Genomic DNA, 22,561 nt, shown 5'->3' with positions numbered 1-22,561 from the left:
AGCGGTCGGGAGCGCGTATTCCCGGGCAAGAATTCTGATTTTGTATGCTTTAGTTCAACTGCTGTCAAGAATTTTTCCAAACAGTTTGATCTTTTTTTTTTTTTTTTTACTTATTCATTTATTTACAAGGCTCAAGCGCCAGCAGGCATAATGGAGCCGAATTCATTTGAAATCTTTTCTACATTTCGTTTTGATTCTTAATATCTAAGGTTAGCTTCGGGGAACCGTAAAACTCGCGGTTTAGTCGAGATTAAGGAGAACAATATTTTAGGGAAGGATAGGATTGAGGGATCATTCCGTTGACTTTCAGCAGCGTGGTATTCTGGCATCTTTGCTGCTCGTCAAACTTCGAATGGACAGAACGAAAACCTGTAACGACACAACAAACGAGTTTCGAGGGGGCACAAGGTGGAGGAACAAACGACAAGACGGAGGAATCAAATATGGATTTCGGCTTGCTTCAAAAAATTGTACACAAGCTCCATATACACAAGGTCCTGCTTACCCAACACATCTCTAATGTCTTCCTTTTCTGGTTTCCCTTGGGCTCTGAGAGATGCACTCAAAACAGATCTGACAAAGTCGTATTCGGGGCATTCCCACACCACGTGATTAATATCTTGATAGCCTGCATCACAGCTACAGTGATTGCTATTGGTGAGCCCTATTCGATGGAGATGCGAGCCTAGAGCGTAGTGATTGGACATCAGTCGACACATGACCTTGATAAAATCTCGACTGAGGTCCAACCCTTTAAACCATGGTTTCTTTGATACCTGTGGGAGAATGGAATGTAACCATCGGCCTAATTCTCCTGCATCCCATTTTTGTTGCCAACTGATCAAGGCTTGCTGGCGAGCAATTGAGAAAAATTCGTTGAAAGCGATTTGTCTGTCATAAATATCGCCTTCCATAGCGCCCACCTTAGCAAGAGAGTCCGCTTTCTCATTGCCCGGAACGGAGCAATGAGAAGGGACCCAAACCAAGGTGATGTTATATAATTGATTAGATAGAGCACTCAGTTTAGATCGTATTTCGCGGAGGAAATACGTGGAGTGCTTTACCGGCCTCATTGATCGAATAGCCTCTATGGAGCTGAGGCTATCCGTAAAAATGAAGTATTGATCAGAGGGAAGAGAGGCAATTCGCTCTAATGCATAATGTATAGCCGCTAGTTCTGCGACGTATACGGAGCAAGGATTTTGAAGTTTACGGGCGGCGCTATGAAATTCATTAAATACTCCAAATCCAGTGGAATCATTTGTTTTTGACCCATCAGTGTAAAACGTTCTGTCGCAATTGACGTGACCGAACTTGCTTGCAAAAATTTTGGGAATGTGCTCCGATCGGAGCTGATCTGGAATTCCACGGATTTCATGCCTCATGGTCAGATCAAAAACTACAGCAGAATCAGAGAAGTTGGAGAAGCAACCATGATAGGGGACATTCCAAGAAGGGTTAACCTCCAGAGCCATGTACGAATAGTACAGTGTCATAAATTTTGTTTGAGGATTTCGTTCGATTAGCTTTTCAAAATTGCCAATTACCAAAGGATTTTGCACCTCACAACGGATGAGGAACCTAAACGACAGTTCCACGAAACGATCTGATAAAGGCAGTATACCTGCTAATATCTCTAAACTCATTGTGTGAGTCGAGTTCATGCAGCCTAACGCGATCCGAAGACATCGATACTGGATGCGCTCCAGCTTCAGGATATGAGTTCTCGCGGCGGATTGAAAGCAAAAGCTACCGTATTCCAAAACCGATAGTATTGTCGTTCGATATAGCTTTATCAGATCTTCCGGGTGGGCTTTCCACCATGTTCCGGTGAGTATACGCATGAAGTTGATTCTCTGTTGGCACTTCTGATACAGATACCTAATGTGCTTTCCCCAGGTGCACTTGGAGTCGAACCAGACCCCTAGATACATATGCGATAAACCCTGAGTGAGTGCCTTACCCGTAAATTGCAGCTCTAGTTCTGCTGGATTACGCTTCCTAGAAAAGACAACTAACTCAGTTTTCTCCGGAGAGAATTCGATACCCAGCTTTACAGCCCATGCAGACAAATTGTCCAGAGTATCTTGCAAAGGTCCTTGCAGGTCGTCCGCCTCTGGTCCTGTAACAGAAACAACGGCGTCATCTGCAAGCTGTCTTAGCGAGCAATTTTCCATGAGACAATCGTCTATGTCTCTAACGTAAAAGTTGTAAAGCAGGGGGCTTAAGCATGAGCCCTGGGGGAGACCCATGTAACTTATTCGTGAAGTTGTTGAGTTTTCATGAGAAAAGTTCATGTGTTTCTCAGACAACAAATTGTACAAGAAGTTGTTCAAAATCGGAGAGAGTCCACACTCGTGGAGTTTGCCTGAAAGGACATCCATACAAACTGCATCAAAAGCCCCCTTAATATCCAAGAATACTGAGCCCATTTGTTCTTTTTGAGCATAGGCCAGTTGAATTTCTGTAGAAAGCAACGCAAGACAATCGCTCGTCCCCTTACCTCTGCGGAAACCAAATTGTGTGTCTGATAGAAGGCCATTCGATTCAACCCATTTGTCGAGCCGATGTAGGATCATCTTCTCGAAAAGCTTCCGTAGGCACGACAGCATTGCAATCGGACGATACGAGTTGTGGTCCGACGCGGGTTTTCCAGGCTTTTGAATGGCAATAACCCTCACTTGTCTCCATTCATCCGGAACAATGTTGCTTCCCAAGAATGCATTGAATAAGTTCAATATGCGCCTCTTCGCGACGTCTGGGAGGTTTTTCAGCTAATTGAATTTTATTCCATCCATTCCTGGGGCTGAATTGTTACATGAAAGGAGAGCAAGTGAGAATTCTACCATTGAAAAGCGTGAATCCATTTCGGTTCTTTCATGTGAATATTCACGAAATATCGCCTGTACTTGAACGGAATCCGGACAGACTTTCTTCGAGAAGTCGAAAATCCATCGAGGCGAGCTTTCTCTGTCCTCGTTAACTGACGACGCGTTGCGCATTCTTTTACCAACCGTCCAGAGCGTTCGCATAGAAGTCTCCCGTGATAATCCGTTGACGAATTTTCTCCAGTAACCGCGTTTTTTCGTCTTCACTAGACTCTTGAACTTACGATCGAGTAAGGTGTACCGCTCGTAATTATCCCGTACGCCGCGTTTTCGGTATGCTTTAAACGCGGTGGATCTTTCTCGGTAAACTCCGGTACATTCGTCGTCCCACCACGGAGTGGGCGGCCGCCGACGTATTGATGCTCCCGGTATTGCGCGACGCTGTGCTTGAAGAGCACTGTTAATGATCAACCCGGATAAGAATCGATATTCTTCCAACGGAGAAAGATCCTCGACCGACTGCTCGCCATCGGTGATCAACTCGGCGTATTTTCCCCAGTCAATATGTTTCGTGAGGTCATAAGCGAGGTCGATCTGGCGAGCTTGACACGAACTATTGGTAATTGAAATTTTGATTGGCAGGTGATCACTACCATGGGGATCCTGAATCACTTTCCACGTGCAATCCAATGATAGTGAATTCGAACAGATTGAGAGGTCTAACATACTTGGAGGATCTGGAGGTTTTATTCTCGTTGCTTCCCCTGAGTTCAAAATTGTCAAGTTGAAATAGTCGCAGAGGTCATACAACATAGTTGCGCGATTGTCGTCCTTCGGTGACCCCCAGGCTGTACCGTGAGAATTAAAATCTCCTAGGATCAACCACGGCGCTGGCATAGCGCAGCATATAGCCGAAAGGTCTCTGCGAGATACTTTAGCACTCGGCGGTATGTATACACTGGCTATGCTAATACTTTTACTTCGGATTGTAAAATGACATGCAACTATTTCAATGCCTGACATCGGGGGGAAATCAATTCTATAAAAGGAGTGAAGCTTGTGGATCCCCAAGAGTACTCCTCCATACCCATCCCCTCGATCCAGACGAACAATGTTAAAATCGTGGAAAGAGATGTCTTTATCTCAAGTGAGCCATGTTTCACAAAGAGCAAATATGTCGCAGCGGCTGCTGTGAACTAAAAATTTGAACGCGTCAATATTTTTGATAATGCTTCTGCAATTCCACTGTAGTACTTCGATCATATCTCCGACCTCGTTGGTTAAATTAGCCATCGAAAGATATGAACGAGTCAAGAATCGGCCAACTTGAAGCCAATCGCTTCAGAAGAGGTTTCACAAAAGGAAGAATCATATTGATAAAACTTCTAATGGTGGGTGAGACTTCCAACGTTTCGAAGATGATATCCACTAACCCAGAAAGAGTCATTTTTCCAGAAGCCTCGGCCTGATTTGGCCGATTTCCCCGGAAGGTTTGTTGGTTTTCTGAGCGAAAAATTGGGGCATCTGGGGTTTTTGATGCTCCCGGAAGTGACGGGAAGTCTCCAGGCGAGAATGTGAAGCCTGGAGGTGAAGTCTTTTTGGTATTTCCGGCACTTCTTGATTTTACCAGAGGATTTTGAAGCGTTTGTTGAACAACAGGTACGTTCTTAGAAGCCTGCTGTTGCAAGTGCCGCTTTGTAGCAGCACGTTTCCTTTTCGAACCTGTTTCAATTATTGTGTACACTTCGCAATCCTCAGAGCCAGAGCCTTGATCATTATCTGGCAGAGATGCGAAGATGTTGTTGCTAGTGCTTGAAGAGGCTGATGGTGCAGCAGTCGGAGAGATCTTTTTCAAAATTTCTGCATAAGATCGCTTCGACCGCTGTTTCAAAGAGCGCAGGGTATGTCGCTCTTTTTCAATGTACCTCGGGCATGCCGCGAGCTCATGTGGAGCCTGCCCACAGCACACACACTTTGGATCCTTGGTACAAGAACCCTCGATGTGTTGCTCGCCACACTTGTTGCAACGTGGTTTATTGCAACAGTACAATGAGGTGTGACCCAGCTGTTGGCACTTTTCGCAGTGCATAACCGTCGGAACATAAAGACGCACAGGTAATCGAAGTAAACCAATCACAAGAACATCCGGGAGAGCTGACCCAGAGAAAGTAATTCGAAATGAATTTGACGGCTTTTTTTAGCCATCCGGTGACACGTGATTCATTTGGATCGCATCAAGTATTTGAACCGGAGGAACGGCACGATTTTTAAACCCTCCAGTTCCAGACATGATGTCGGAACGTGTCAAAAAGGGTTCGGTGACAACACCTATGCATTCTACCGTAGCGCTCGGGATGTAAACATGGTACTCCATCAAAAACAGCTCAAAGGCAGCAATCTTGTTAGCCTGTTCGCGATCACTCACTGTGATGCGCAATTTGTCTCGGCTGGGAGAAGCGACCTCGATTATGCCTCGGAACGACTTTGTCAGATCTTTTTCAATTTGTAGTTTGTTTAACGGTTTTCCTTTGGGCCGAAAAAAAACCAGAAAGGGACCCTTAGATCCGGGTGGATAAGCTCGGCGGCGGGGGGTCGCTTGCACAGTACCAGAAGTTGAAGGGGAGACGGATGTAAGATTAGCGGTGGAGGCAGATTCGAGCGATTCTGTTTGGCTACATGTCAAATGGTTTACTACGCTATTCAGCGGAGCGGATTTTCCATTTTCGTCCGTTTCCATGGTATTCACATCCTCAGATAACAAAACTTGTTCGAATGGAAGGATAGGAGGAGTAATTTCATCATCCGAAATAAAAAATTGCGATGGACCCCCGCCCTCATCAGAATCTTCCATCGTGGGATTTCCACTCCACACGAATGGTGATAGAAAAAACTATTCCTAATAACGTTTAAAAAAAATCACGAAGTCGGTACAAAATTCTAAAAGAAAAAATTGGTTTGCACTTTATGTGAATTAAATAATTTTCAAAATAATAATTTTAAAAAAAAAAGTTGAGAAAAAAAAAAGTTGGTATTAAATGGGTTAATTAATCAGCGGAGAAGAAGGCTCGAAAAATGCGAAAATTTGTTTACCTCAACTACGGTACCACTGCTTTCAGTCTATATACCCGAAACAATGAGCGACTGGATGGCTGGCCTTGGAGCGTAGGTACGGTAAATCGCACGCCGGCGATACCGTCGGTGATGTATGCTTTGCTGCTAGCTCTCAGCAGCTATCGTCGAAAATGATGCTTTGATGACGATACTGGTGCCGGTTTTTGGATGTAATGCCGGCTCGCGTGGGTAAAGTTGCACAGTCCTACCGGTGTGGGGAACTGCTTTGGCTTGTCCACCGTCACAGGTAAGCTGCTTCCTTCGGAATGCGCGTCACCTGAGCACTATCACTGCGCGATTCAGCGATTAATAATCGCAAAAAAAAACCCTTAAGTGGGCGAAAAAATGTACGATTACGTGCCGTATGACTGAGATAGGAAGCTTGTCGATCACTCGTAAGAGCGCACAACAAGGAATGCAGTTTGATCTTGATGATACCAACGACGAAGCGATTGATGACGATGGAGGAGATCCGACGAGTTACACTGAGGCGTTGAAGCGAACGGATCATCGTCACTGGACTAAAGCGATGCAAGCGGAGCTTCAAGCGATGGAAAACAATGGTACTTGGGTCCTGACTGATCTACCACACGGGAGAAAAGCGATTCTGAATAAATCTCTAGATCAACAATCGTATATCAAAGATATCCTGAAGAGATTCAACATGGCAAATTCAAAAGCAGTTGCGACGCCAATGGACCCAAGCATCAAACTCGACAAGTCAATGTGCCCCAAGACGCCAGATGAAGTTGCAGATATGAAGGATGTTCCTTTCAAAGAAGCAGTTGGTTCTCTGCTATACGCAGCGCAAGCTACAAGACCGGACATCGCATTTGCTGTGAACATGGTTAGCCAATTTTCAGCTAATCCTGGACGACAACACTGGGAGGCTGTTAAGGTGAAACATCTTGGAATACAAAGATAGCTGTCACAATGGCCGACTTGTGCCCCTACCCACGATTTCAAAGGCACTAAACTGGAGAAATAGTTGCCAAACATTTCTGATCTTCTTATTTTAAACTTTCTGCTAGTGCACAAAGCCCAAATAAAAAGTGCACTGTTGTTGGATGCTTTCTTCGCGAGATTTGTGCCTTTGAAGTTTTGGTTCAATCTTAGGAATTTATTCCAAACTGTTTCACCTTAAACAGATTAGGGTAAATCGCCAAATGTTGAACGGTTAAGATAGACGTTTTTATGTTATTTGATTTTAATGAAAATTCTGATAGAAAGGTTGCTAAATAAAGCATTCAACACCGTAGGCGATTGTTTAACATTATTCCTGTTACATTTTTGGTACTGTAATGTCCATTTTGAAATAAAAAAATATATATTTAAAAAGATAGTTCTATACCCAATTGTTGAACACATACATAACCCATCTTATCCTAATGTTGAACGATTGTCACTAAATATTGACCGCTTTACTCCCGCGTTCATTCAACTTGCAAGTTCGCGCTCCTCGTCGGTTGTGAGGACAGGGTAAGGTCCGCGAAGCACTTTCCCTGACCACTCTGGGCTGAGACGGAAGTGAATAATCGTCCCCTTCGGCACTCCATAATCTTTAGCGGCTTCTTTTAAAGTGCATTACCTTCGACATTACAGCATCAATCGCGAGATTGAGGTTATACTCCGGATAAATCGGCAGCCGATGCGTAATTTCAATCATGATGTAAACAAACAAACGGTGATGGTATTGATGCCATAGTGAAGATAGTGAAATTCGAAAAAAGAATCAGGATTTAGCCAGGGATGCAATTAATTATACTTTACTGAATCGCGTTTTTCATCATTGCAAAAGACACCATTATAGGATTTTTTAATAATAATTATTCAACAGATATTTAAAGCAATAAACAATACTATATTGTATAATGCAATATTCCATTTCAATATAGATGTTTGCTACGAAAATAAAAAATCTGGCAATACTGTTGATGAAACGAAGACGGTCATGTTATGCTAGTGTTCAACAAATGGAAAATGTACGTGAAACGAAAGTGCAATTGAAAATGTTTTTATGTAATTAATAGGTACGAGTAAATTGTACGGATGTTTAGAAAATAACTGAAGTAGACTTTTACTGATATCGTGAAAAGGGGCTTAACCCAATATACGTAGTATGTTTTCTACATAGCTTATTTCATAGCAGCCCCGGCTTAAGTTTTTTTTTCTAAGAGAATTGAAATTTTCGTTTCACTTACCGATAGAAATTTTCAATAAATAGTTCGTTCAAGAAATTAATGTGCTAATATAATGTATTGTGTCCAATAGTACAGCTAACTTACAAAACAATCTGTATAATTTATTGAAACTGTTTGAAAATGGTTCAATTTCCTGTTTTAACATAGTTTCTATAGATCGTTCGACGTTTGGGTAGCGTTCCACAATTAGCGAATTACCCTATGCGTTACTTGCGTGGCACGTGTGACGCAAAACTGATGTATAAGAGAACTGGTGAGTCTCAGCTGACTGGTTATACAGATGCGGATTGGGGAGGAGAACCCGATACGCGCAAATCTACGACCGGATACGTTTTCAAGATGATGGATGGGAGGAGCCATTTCGTGGAGCGTGAAGCGACAACCTTGCGTGGCGTTATCATCATGTGAAGCGGAGTTCATCGCTTTATCTCGAACCACACAAGAGGCAACTTCTCTCGCAGAGTACTTTCAGAGATTCTTGTAGGAGTTACTACAGAACTTAGGGGTCGTCCATAAATGATGTAGCATTTTAGGGGCGGAGGGGGTATTCACGAATTTGTGACGACATATGACGGTGGGGAGGGGTCCCAACTAGTGGACGTAGTATTTTGAATCATGTCGGTTAGACTAGTAGCGCTGAACAGTGTTTTTTGTATGAGTTATTGAACTTTTAAAATGTTGATACAGCTTCAAAAATTTCATAAGATTGAGAATTTTCTAAGAAATTTAAAGTTTTGCCGATAAATGCAGTTAAAAAGGATGTATATACCGGGTACCCCCGTTGGTTTGACCACATTGAATCTGAACACTTTTTGATCTGTACCCCGCTAATTTGCACATCGTTCAGATTAAAAATGGTTCAAACGTCATTCAGCTCAAGGAACGAGTTGAAGTGAGATGGAACGCTGTGGAACGGAATGCAGAATCAAAACAAAACAGTAGGTTACCGGACAACGTTTCTAGGGTGACTAGATGTTCAAATTAAAAATGAACCCCGATGGTTTGCATGGGATACCGTTTAAATTAGCGGGGGTGCACGGTATACACATATTTATTCAGCGAATGTAGCAGAAGAACTCCTGATGGAATAACCTGGATAATGCGGACATCAAATTCGAGTGTTATTGAAGTTGCCCTATCATTCAATTTTTTAAATCGCTCGATAAATTAGGGAAAGAGCATTTTTATTATTTATTAGTTTATTTCTTTTCGGAATTCATGGATTTGGAAATATTTAAGCGACTGAAATAGTAGTCTGTATATGGCTAAATGAACTAAATTAATTTTTAATAAGAATCCATTTGATCTAGAAAAGGCATCCCAGTTGAAATTCCCGGAGGAATCCCTACAGAAATTACTGTAAGAATATCAATGTAGAAACTTCTGAAAGAATCCCTAAAAATATCCCTCGAGAAATTCATAGAAAACTTTTGAGAGAATCTTCTGGAGAATTTCCTAGAGATATCCTAGAAGCCATTCCTGGAAAGACCTTTGTCAGTAATCCTGTGGAATCCGTATAGAAATTACACTAGAAATATCTTTGTATAAATTTATGAAACAAACCCAGGAAATACAGCTGGAGCAATTAACGAGGAAATTTCATGTTTCTGAAAAAAAACTTTTGGCAGGAATCGTTGGAAAAATTTTGAAGAAATTTATGGAGAAATTGCTGGTGAAATCTTTCGAGTAATTTTTGCATAAATGCATGGAGAAACTCCTTAAGATTTTTTTTTCTGTTCTGTTCTGTTCTGTTCTTGCTGCAAATATCTTTATTTTGCAACTTGTTGCATACATAACTATATAGGGATCATTTTTGGCTGCCAGCTCTGAAATCCAGCAAATAACTAAAGCCATCTTGACTGAAATTCCTTTTCTCATTCCAGACGCAAATGGGCCGCGCCAAGTTCACCCTGGTGGACCCCGTCGAGGGAGGTCGTGGCGTGTACTTCAAGGATGTCGCCGGACTGCAGGAAGCCAAGCAGGAGGTGATGGAATTCGTCGACTACCTGAAAGCCCCGGAGCGCTATCAACGTCTGGGGGCAAAGGTTCCGAAGGGGGCACTTCTGTTGGGACCTCCTGGATGTGGTAAGACGCTTTTGGCTAAGGCGGTGGCCACAGAAGCGGCTGTGCCATTCCTTAGTATGAACGGATCGGAATTTATCGAAATGATTGGTGGATTGGGGGCAGCTCGAGTGCGGGATCTGTTCAAGGAAGCCCGTAAACGATCGCCTTGTATCATCTATATCGATGAAATCGACGCCATCGGAAGGCAACGAGACGGTGGCGGTAGCTTCGGTGGGGTGAGTTCCGGAGAATCGGAACAAACGCTGAACCAGCTGCTTGTGGAAATGGACGGAATGGCTTCCAAGGAAGGCGTTCTGATGTTGGCCAGTACGAACCGGGCGGACATTTTGGACAAGGCTCTGCTTCGCCCAGGGCGATTCGATCGACACATTCTGATAGATTTGCCGAATCTGACCGAGCGAAAGGAAATCTTCGAGAAGCATCTCTCCGGAATAGCGTTGGAGGCCTCTCCGGACAAATATTCAGCTCGCTTGGCTACGCTAACCCCGGGATTCTCCGGAGCGGACATAGCCAACGTGTGCAACGAAGCGGCTCTCCACGCGGCTCGTTCTAGTCAGAAGACGGTCATGACCAAAAATCTAGAATACGCCGTCGAACGATTGGTGGGCGGAACGGAGAAACGGTCCCATGCACTGTCGCCAGTCGAACGGAGGGTTATCGCGTTCCATGAGTCTGGTCACGCGCTGGTTGGCTGGTTGTTGCCCAATTCGGATGTGCTCTTGAAGGTGACCATCGTGCCGAGGACGAGTCTGGCGCTGGGTTTCGCGCAGTATACCCCGAAGGAGCAGAAGCTCTACACCAAGGAGCAACTGTTCGACAAGATGTGCATGGCGCTGGGAGGACGAGCGGCGGAGAACATTACGTTCAATAGGATAACCACCGGGGCTCAAAACGACCTGGAGAAGGTCACCAAGATGGCGTATGCGCAGGTTAGTAACCGGTAGATTTTTCCACCAACTTATCAGTTTTCCGTCGATATTCCAGTAGTTACTTCAGCAGATATTCCGAAAATTCAAGAGGGTTTATACCAGAGTTTTTGAAGAAAATTTTTCAAGTGTTTTTTTTTTCAGGAAGCCCTATAAGCCATTTCCATATGTATTATTTGTAAATTCTTTTACGGTATATCTAAAAAAGTAAATGAAATCCTTTAAGTTGAACTGAATCATTAAGTGCTCCAGCAAATTTATCTAGAAATTTCTTCAACATTTCATCCACGAAATACTCTCGCAGCTCTTTCCAAAAAATCTCGAGTAACTTCCCAAGTAAAATCTCCATGGATATTTTGTTTGAGGAAACTAGCACTAGCAAATACTTTTTTGCTATTTCTCATCGTAATAGGCTGTTTTCATCACGCCAATCTGTCATGAAACGGCCTACTTTCCTGCACTAAAGTATGCAGTGCGGGAATAGTCATTACGCGACTGAAACCAGTGCTGTGATGATTCATTACCCAACGCTTTCTCATTACGCAACTGTTTTGAGTTGCGTAACGAATCATTACACAACATTTTTTCAGAAATTGTAAAATTATGGTTAATGCATTCCGATATAATATCTGATACCCTCAAGTGGTCTTTTACGAAATACAGGGTGGCCACCGAACCGGGAAAAACGGGAAAAGCGGGAAAAAGACGGGAATTTGAATCCATCGAAAAAGACGGGAAAAACCGGGAATTTGAGATGATCACCGGGAAAATAATTCCGAATGGAGATCTATAAGCTCTAAATCTACAAAATCACCAAAATTTGTCGTAGAAAGTTGTTACGGTTGACGATAGTGCCATTGAAATTTAAGCAAGGTTTTTTTTTTCAAGGCACTCCGTGCTCGTGGCCACTACTGTGTCGGAATCAGGTGATCTGTAGCTTCTTTACCGATACAGATCTATTTTTAACTTATTTATATTTACATCAACTTTCACTCTCTCCTACTCTTTTACTCTCACACCAGGTAGGAGAGAGCTCTGTTGTTAGTGAGGCTAGCTGCCTGCGAAGAGGGTCAGTTTGTCTCAGTCACCATCTGATACTGACGGAGGATGGACGTGCCCCCCAAAGCACGGTCCTCCGTGAGGCGTCTTCTGGTGGCTGGACGGGTTTTTTTGTGGAGGGGCTGGGAATCGAACCCATGACCTTCCGCTTATGAAGCGGAAGCGTAACCTCAAGGCTACAGACCCCCCTAACGATAGTGCCATTAAGCATGTGTAATTGTGCACAAATAACTTTTAAACAATAATGATTCAATTTCTTGTAGAAATAATCTACTTTACTACACTATACTTCTTAGAACTGTTTCACTTCACTCATTGGTTAGCATTGCTTCGAAATATTTTATGATTGTTTTCCTCTTACTATTGACTTGATTTTTCTCTAACTTATCTGACTCGAAGTTTTGAATCAGAGTTACAAAACTTTTTACAAACAGTTTAAGCACTCAAAATTTTCTTTAGTTGCTTTAAATAATTCAATAAATCCAAATGTTCTTGAAAATTTGAAATCTTGTTCTTGAAAATCATTCATAAGAGCTACTAATGTGTCATTCGTTAACTAATTGACCAAAAGTTGTATAAGTATGGTGAAATACATGATTCAACACTTCTGGCTTTGTTTGCTTTATTTCATCCTTACCTTGAACTTATTTGCTTTAGTAAACTCTTCATTTCTATGAAGATAAAAAATAAAAGATTATGAATTGAAATACCTTCAAATATTGTAGAAAGATGCTCAAAAGGGACATATCTAGGGTGCCGGTGCCATTAGTGGACTATCTAAGCTATAAAAAATCATAACAAAATAACAAAAAGCCTTATCAGAGATCTTTTGGCGTCAGCAGAAAGATTTCAACCTCTACTATATGGGAAAAATATAAAAAGAGTGATAAAACTATTTTTTAAACATAAAATCGCTTGAGCCACTATTGGTACACGTGTTCCAGTAGTTGCGCTAGTGCTCCAGTAGTAGACGTTCGGGAATGATACATGGAATTTTGAACAAAATGGTAAATTTTTACACAGGTTTAACATTTTTCCCTCGGTACGGCAACTAATATCTTTCGGATGAAGGATAAAGATCATCTCTGGGGCTTTTCTTCATTTTTATACATCCATTTTAAAAACTGCTTCCACCCGTTGATCCACTACTGGAACACGAAGGCAACTACTGGTGCAAGGGAGCAAATTTTTTGCATAAACTTAATTTTTTATATGACTTTTTGATAAAATAAAAAGCTGAAATTTGGCAAATCGACTAAACTAGAGACGATCTATCCACCAAAAATAGCACATGTCGTTTTTATCGAAAAATGTTCGTTTTATTCCATAGTCCAATCTACTGGTACATTACAACCATTGGTACCGGCACCCTATATAAATGAAAATGGAATGGTGTTTTTATGTCACGAGTTGGCTTGAGAACAAGACGATCGACTTGAATAATTCTTTCATTTTTGTTTTCCCCAAGGGCTCCGACGTGTTTGTGTGGAATAATAATTCTCTAAATCGTCCGAGAAAGTTGAGAAATGAATGATATAAATTTGACACAAATTTAGGGTTTTTTTTGAATGCCTGCTGTACAGCCTATTGGACAATACAACGTTTGCCGGGACAACTAGTGTTTGGTAAACATGGACGTGGTAACTTTTAAAACAAATCCCTGTCAAAGTGAATTAAAAGTGCCAAGAATAGAATAACACAATTGAGCTAAATGAGGGTATAGTTTTGAAAAAATAGACTTTTAAGTTTTTTTTTCAGTAATTTTTCTTTCTACACTAATTGTGTGGAAGCCAAAAACAAGTCAAACGTCTACGAATAATATTATTTTTCCGATTGGTCGTACAAATCTCCTTAAAATGCCACTGAAAAGCTTGAAGTAGATTTTTTCAGTATAATCGCCTCAAAAACCGACCAAAGGGGCACCCGTTTACGTTTGGGCCCCTCAATAAAAAAACGGGAAAATATTGAAATTTGTACCGGGAAAAAAGCGGGAATTTTAAAATGAATATTTAGTGGCCACCCTGGAAATAGCAAAAAATGTTGTACCGTGAAGGCCCCATACTCTGCGCACTTAAGGCTTTTCATATTTCAAACAATTGTAATTAATTGAAAACAAAACATAATACTCTAAAATTTTAGGAGCAAATACTTATTGATCTTATGTATAAGGAAAAAATATAAAAGCTTCACTAAGTAATGATTTTTATTGCAAATTTTTAATTTTTCTCAAAGGTGTCCGTGTTCCTAACTCTGCGCACTCATTTTTGCAATGCTCCTTATTCTGCGCATTTAGGTTCCTAACTCTGCGCACTCGATAAATTCTTTATAACAGTTGAAGTATTTTACTAAAAGCATTACTAGAATTTTAACACTGAATTAATCTTCATTTTCTTGCTTTATACGGCTTTACGTCCCCAGTGGAGCGTGGAATGTCTTTAACATAGAAGTTTACTAAGTGAAGTAAATTTTATCTATAATTCAATCCATGATAATTACTCTTACTGAATGCCATGAAGTGCAACTCTCAAAATAATCGAAATCATCAAATGATTTCCAAAACATGTAATTAACTTAGTGTTCTAAAAACCAAATTTTCTTTGGTTCGGTTCGGATCCGGGTTTAGTATTAAATAATTGTCTCGGATACGGGTCGGATCCGGGTTTAAAGAAAATAAATAAGAAACTGGTTCTGGTTTGTTATATGTGAAACCCGAACATTTCTACTAAAAACGAAGAATAGCTTGAGCGAAAGGGTATATCCATTCTTAATGTACTGTTCATCACTCAACCGAAAAGTATTGCCACTCTGTATAAGCGTGACGTAATTAATGAACGATTCCTATTACAGATCAATAACAGTACTTTATTGGCGTTTCTCACTCAATATTGACTCATGAAACTATACAAAAAATCAACATTATTTTATTGCATGGTTAGGGAGTTAGCGTAGTTACGGTATACTTCGTAGATTGGATACTAGCAACATTAATGTTTCGTTTGATAATCTTATGCGAGACTGCCTTCAGGAACAAGGCAGGGGGAATAAACCTTGAACCAATCTTGAATAATATTACCAAGCGCATGAATATTGCTATTCCTGACCACGCCCATCTTTACCGTTAGTTGGGATAGGGGAAGGAATTGTTGATGTAGCACTTACTTAATGAGAGGCCACCGACTCAGCGACGCCCTCATAAGTGCTACGGAGGTGGAGTTTGGGAGGGGTATAAAGTCAGGTCAGGATTCGCCTGAAAAGCTGGCGATGGACCTAGGGTATTTGTTGTTTAAAGGTTATCAATTTAATATGTTGATAGCTGGCAATCGAAAGAGAAAACATGATGTATATTTAAATTTTAAGACTATTAGTTTTCTGCTCAGTATTGGATACAAAGCAGAACCGATCCCTCCAGGCCCAGTCCAGGGTCATCGGATGGTTCCAAAAAAAAAACAATCAAAAACAATTAAAAAAACGCATTTTGAAATTGTACAAGCACACGCGCTCTAACCTGCGTAAAATAAACCGACCGGAACGCGCAAACCGTCAGTAAAAACGAGCGAAAAGTAAAAACCGTAAAAAAAAAACAAAAATCAGTTCCGTGACAACTGATAATGTTAAAATGTGTTATCGAACACTACACTCCGCCCGGAAAACGAAAAAAAAAACGATTTTATAAGTTTTGAAGCATTGCAAATAACTTTATACATAATCAAATTAATTTGCAAAATCCTATGCCTAACAGTAATGGAACAAACTCACCGGATTGATGCAGTGTAACCTTGTCTATTCCCTCCGGACGGAAAAATATGGTTCGTCCTAGATTCCACGGCAGCTAAATCCAGTTAAACCACAGCAATAGAAACACTTCACTTTCTCCTATTTTCACTATTTTTTCCTTTTGAATAATAATTATACTTAACCTTTCGGTCGTCGCGCAAATTTTTGTAACGCGAGTAGTCGCGCGTTGTACTTTGTACAACACCCTTGGTTTTGCGAATATCTCAGGAGTCTGACCACTTAGATAGATGACGTCTTCGGCAAAATTGATCAGTAGCTTATGGGCTATCATTATTATAGCCACGAAATTCGGGATTTTGGCACTAGGCGGCGCTAGTGAGCATTAAGCTTTTGTTTCCCAGATCTCATGATCCTGACCACTTAGAAAGATGGCGTCTTCGACCAAGTTGTTCGATAACTCAAGGACTATCATTGTTTGCTAGTTGATTCAAAATGTTGCCACTAGGCGGCGCTAGTGAGCATAAAACATTTGTTTCGAAAATATCTCAGGAGCCTGGTCACTTAGAAAGATGGTGTCTTCGGCAGAGTTGTTCAGTAGCTCAAATTCTTTCTTTGTTTAATCCTTAAAGTTAGAGTTTTATTAAAATAATGATAGTCCCTGAGCTTCTGAACAACTTTGCCAAAGTTGCCTGTCTAAAAAGTCAAGATCCTGCAGCATCCGCAAAACAAAAATTTCATGCTCACTAGCGTCGCCTGATGGCAAAATATTGTATTTCTTGGCTCAAATAATGATAGCCCTTGAGTTACCAAACCACTTTGCCGAAGACACCATATTTCTAAGTGGTCAAGCTCCTGAGATATCTGCAAACAAAAGTTTCATGCTCACTAGCGCCACCTAGTGGCAACATTTTGAATCAACTAGCTCGAAAAATGATAGTCCTTAACTTACTAAACAACTTTGCCGAAGACGACATCCTTCTAAATGGTCAGGATCCTGAAAAATCTACAAAACACAAGTAAAACTGCTCACATGCCCACTAGTGACACCTAGCGGTCAAATTCCGAATTAAATGAGGTACCATCAGATAGCGCTTCACCTCCAGAAAAACTTTACTAAAGACCCCAAGTTTCTATATTATCTGGATTTCGAGATATGACGATTTCAAACTGTGGTTTCCTCGAACCGTACATAGTGCGTTCATTATTATGCGACTTCCATGTACATTTGTTGATTTTACCGTATTAAAAAGGGTCATACTGTAAACAAAAACTGTCAAGTATTGTTCTTAAGAAGATTCTTGAGGAATACATTTTGGTTTGGTGTCGATAGATATCTTTGTTGCAAAATGATAGCATATAAATCACAACTGTTGTACAAAGTACAACAGCGCGACAGCCCGAAGGTTAAAGTACGTTCAAATTTATAAATTAGCAGAATGGAAAAGTTTTTTTTGTCGGCAGAGAAAAATTTTCGCGTCCGATTTGTATCACAGCACACTTTTCACTGTGGCCATTTTTTAATGTTTTATTTTATTGCATGGTTAGGGAGTATTCAAAAATTACGTCCATCGTTCAGGGGAGGAGGAGTCTACGAAAATGTGACAATGCATGCAATAGGTACTGTAAAAATCGCGACAGAGGATTGAGGGGATGGAGTGTAGAAATCCTTAAAATATGATGGACGTCATTTTTTAATCTTCCCTTACTATGATGGTCCCCTCAAACAATTTTCCAAAGTACAGGGCTGGTAGTGGGTCACTTTTTAGTGACTTGGTCACTTTTTTCGACCTGGTCACTAAAAAGTCACTATTTCCAACAAAAAGTCACTAAAGTCAGTTTTTTTCAGAAAAATGGCCACTAAAGTCACTATTTTCGCGATCTGATGATAATAAAATTGCAGGCTGTGTTAGCTTTTTAAATACAAACAGCAAGAAATGGATATTTCTTATTATAAAGACAACTATAGATGATTTGGAAATCGAAGTGTCAAAGTGGCTAATTTTCTGGAAGAATTCAGATGAATTATCCGTAGACATTTCCAAAGGAAAATGTAAAAATTTTCTGGGAAAAGTTTTGGATAAGATTCTGACAAAACTTTTGGATGGACCTTTTGGCCTAAATATTTTAATACATTTTGGCGAAAACAAACCAGGACCAATATCTGCTGAATAAATTATCAGTGAACTTTCTGCATGAATCTACAGCTATAGAAGGTATCCTAAACCTTATTAAAGAACATTACCAAAATTCCTCCGAAGATAGGGTAGATGTACCAATAGTGGAGGTACTAAGCACGATTGAACTTCATTGAACCGCCTTAATTCAAGAAGCGCAATTAATGCACATGTTGATGTTGTAACGGGAAGTAACGACCATTGAATTAATGAGAAAAATGATTTCATCGTAGTAATCCACGGCATGTCAGTGAAAAATAATACCTCCACTATCGGTACACTGTTCCTTTAGTTGCGGTATATTTTTAATTTGTGTTCCTATAGTTGCGGTATCCGTTGTTTTCTTATGGGATCCTCCACTATAGGAACACTTTACCGCAACTATTGGTACAAGCAAGAACAGTTTAAGCAATTTTAGTGATATTTCATCAGTTTTGAAGCAATTTGAACGCTCTTTTCAACTATTCCGTGTATCAACAAGCCAATACGTCGATTGACAGTGTTGGATCTGTGGCTAATGCAATAAAATCAGTGAAAACGACACTACCGCAACTATAGGAACACCCACAACTAAGGGAACACTTACCCTAAACATTGAGAAGAACAACCGAAAAAATCAAAAAGTTTGTCAGAAACTCGTCCAGGACGACCAGAGGCAAGTACCGTTTTGATTCATATTATGGACACTTAAGGCTTCAGTGAAGTACAACTAATCGAAACACATATAAATGTGATTGTTCTGTACAACATTTTAGCGTAATCAGGCCTTGCAAACACTTGAATTTTGAATGGTGGGTGAAGATTTAGATTCCACATCTTTGATTCACTGTAATCAATAAAATAGTTCGGCCTTTTCATGATTTTTGCTCAGGACACAACCACATTTTTGCTTTATATTCCGGACAGCTCTTGAAAAACATAATTGTTTGACTGATCAATGCCCAGACAACCAAAATGTACGCATAACGAAATCACCTGGAGGCTTTGTACGTGCAAAATTTCACTTATAAGATGACGCGAAAAGGCCTTCTACGTACAAAAGTGGAGGCGATATACGTGCATATACTATGTGATGAATAATAGCATACAATGCGAGAGTGTAAATATTCTTCCGAACCAACCTATGATTTTATGCGACTTATCCTATGATAACAAATGTTGATTTGACAGCTGCTACGGATTGGTTCGACTTACTTTGTACGAGTGTACGAGACGAAACGAAATGTACAAATGAACTCAGATAACAGCGTTTTATGCGAGGACACTCATCAATCTGACGATTTTATCCACCGTGTTTTGCGGTTTTGATGTAGTTTGCATGAGTAAACGAGTTATTACGTGAACTTTCATGCGACTTCTGGTTGTCTGGGTGATGATATCAGTGGCTGTTTCCTAACGACAAATTCACTTGTTCATGAATTTCAGCAATACATATGCGATTTCAATCGTTTGTCATTTTCAGGGTCGTATATCAGACAAAACGTAAGGTTACGAGTCGCTAATGAGTTTTATAATTGTTTTGAATAATATATTTATCGCGTGAGCAAATGAACAGATCTACAAGTTATTCAAAAATGCTAGGACGAAGGCAAGATCCTCTTTTTTCTCCCAGTGGTGATAGTTTTAATCTTGGTCTCAAAAACAACGAGTTAGTATACTTTATAGAGTATAGATACTTTAAGTTTACGCATAGAATATTTTTTTTAATTCCTTATACACACCAGTCCCATTTGTCTTGACTTCGTCAACAATAAATTGTATTCTAGAATTGTTTATTTGGAAGGAAAGTTTAATTTTACGGAAATTTCACCACAAATTTAGCCTGAGTTTCTTTTTTTTTTTGAATTTTTAATTCTGTCAGGTTTTTTTTTTGTTTTTCAGAATGTTCTGTAATTCATTAACGATTTTCACCAGAATTTTGTCTACAACCAACAATTTTCCTTCGATTTATTCCACTGTTTAGTTTAGTTTGTATCTCTATTTTAAACTCTTCAAAGAATTTTTGCTCCTCATGAACAGGAATAATGCTAAACATTCTATCACGAGTTTGTTTTCCGGAGTTCGTGTATGTGATGTTTATTTGTTTTATTTTTCATTTGATTGAAATCTGAAACATAAAACAGTAACTTATATCAAGTTAATATTCGTCTCGTGAACAAATACGATAGGTTAAATCTTCAATTCGCCATCTTTTCGACAACTTATGGCAATCAACTTTTATACTGAACAGATAAATGTTAAGAAATACTTCAAATTAATGCAGTTTTCTACATTCTAAATTCACCCAATATGTAGATTGGTTAATATACACATAGAATATATTTTTATTTCTAGTCATTTTATGGCTAATACTTGTTGTTTTGAAGTCACTTTTAGGTCACTATTTGGTCACTATTTTCATCATTTTGGTCACTAAAGTCACTATTATTTTGCTGCCTGACTGCTACCAGCCCTGAAAGTATTTCTATTCCATATCTCGATGGTGTCGACAAGTCGATAGTTCCCTTCAATATCGACCTCTGGAGGGTTGATTGTATGTTGAAAATAACGTTTTATAACTGCTGCGCATAGTAAGGAACATAGTTGAAAAATGGTTCCTTACTATGCGCACTTAAGAAGAATAAGAAAATGAAGAGAAAATAAGTTGCACTTTACCAGTGATGATTGCTCGATAAATAATCTAGTGCCTACGTACTAAAAATCTGAAATATGTTCTCTTTAATTTGCTTCAAATGACTTAAGTGATGATGTACTCCCTTAGCATTTTTGCTAACGGGCAGTCAATTTGGACTTTTTCAATATTTTAAAGGTATTTTATTTTTTATTAAAGTAATAAACGTAAATTTGTCAAGAAAATTCTTCGCGTACTTTTTTATTACTATTGTAGCAATATATGAACAAACAAATTTAAACAAAAAAATAAGTATTTCACCAGATTTTGGTGGATTTTGGTAAAAGTGCGCAGAGTTAGGGGCTCTCACGGTACGTAACTCTTTGCAGAACTCGATTTTTACACCACTCGTCGTAATTATCCTACTCGGCAAGCCTCGTAGGATAAATTTACGACTCGTGCTATAAAAATCATCATTCTGCAACTTTTTCCGTAAACTACTATTTTAACACAAGTTTCTTTAGTGATTATGTTCAATGTTTTACAATGAATGCCACTCCTGCAAGTTTTGACTCAAAAATTGAATTGATTTTTTTTTTCAATTATTATTTTACAAATTCATCTAAACTTCTGCAGCGGTTTTCTAGAGACCCACGCAAAAGTGCATCTGGAATTTCTACAGAAGTTTTATCAGAGATTACTATGGGATTTGTTATAGCGATACTTCCAGGATCTCTTCAAAAATTTCTTCAATAATGTCTGTAAAATGTCCATGACAATTCTCTATTCTTTTTTTTTTTGAAATTTCTGCTGAACTCTCTGAAGGAATCTCTGCAGTAATTTCAAAGGGTCAAAATCTATGAAATACTGAATGAATAAAACAGTTTTAATTAATTCTTTGGGCAAATGTCAGCAGGGCGATATCGAAAATCAAGTTATATGGAACACCAATAATTTGTAACATTCGTCCGCTAACAAAATTCAGCCCACGTTGTTTTGTTTTATCATTCTGTTCTAACAAATTTCATCTACTCATCATACTTGCAGATCAAGTACTTCGGCATGAGCAAAACCATCGGTCCGATTTCCTTCTCCGAAGAGTCGGAATCGGACCCGTACGCCGCCAAGCCGTACTCGAAGCAGATGGCCAACCTGTTCGATGTGGAAGCCCGCCGGATGATCACCGAGGCGTACGAAAAGACCGAGCAAATCCTACGGGACAACGGCGACAAACTGCGCACCCTGGCCGAAGCTCTGCTCGAAAAAGAAACCCTTAACTACGACCAGGTGGTGGAGCTGATCGGGCCACCGCTGTATGACGACGCCAAGCGCAAGATCGAACCGGTCGAGTTCGAGGATAGCCTGAAGAAGTTGGCCAACGGCGGAGAGGAACCCAAGTGAGAGAGGTTTTGTTGAATAATAAATGGCTTGTTGATTATTAGAATAAATGATGCGTATTATTCCTACCTTATGGCTTTTGGGAGTTTCTCTTGAATTGATGACAGCCGACAACAGTTTTCTTTTACCACTATTATAGAGATTAAATTCCCGATTGCTAAGCGACGAGTCGAAGCGTTTGGACCAATTGCACAGCTCTGAAGCTCTCTATATTACAAGAACCTCTTACTCTTAGACAAGACTGACGCATCCTCCAATAATCGAGAGCTGTCCTGGCCACGTCCTTGCGAAAGCTGGGGAATGGGAAAGGATGGTTGATTGAACACCTACTTAAGAAAGATGCAGAGAACTCTACGACCTCTCATAGGTGTTACGGGATGTTGTGGAATGTTGATGGAAAGGGTAGTTCGGTAGACGTTCTGGCCGACAAATG

At 40.1% G+C, this 22,561-nt stretch overlaps 1 protein-coding gene across 1 annotated transcript in view; it reads left to right on the top strand.

The window, feature by feature from the left end:
- LOC5578731 (paraplegin) overlaps positions 1–22,196 on the top strand; it is a 29,945-nt gene extending 7,749 nt beyond the window's left edge. The window contains exons 2-3 of the mRNA XM_001663983.2: positions 10,024–11,154; positions 21,778–22,196. Of these exons, the coding sequence (XP_001664033.2) occupies positions 10,024–11,154; positions 21,778–22,131 (1,485 nt within the window). The 3' untranslated portion in view covers positions 22,132–22,196. The remainder of the gene's footprint in view (positions 1–10,023; positions 11,155–21,777) is intronic.
- Positions 22,197–22,561: the final 365 nt, after the last annotated feature.

The sequence above is a fragment of the Aedes aegypti genome, chromosome 1, assembly GCF_002204515.2.
Source record: "Aedes aegypti strain LVP_AGWG chromosome 1, AaegL5.0 Primary Assembly, whole genome shotgun sequence".
Lineage (NCBI taxonomy): Eukaryota > Metazoa > Arthropoda > Insecta > Diptera > Culicidae > Aedes > Aedes aegypti.
Note: the sequence above shows the minus strand (reverse complement) of the source record. Positions and strands in the feature narration are given on the sequence as shown.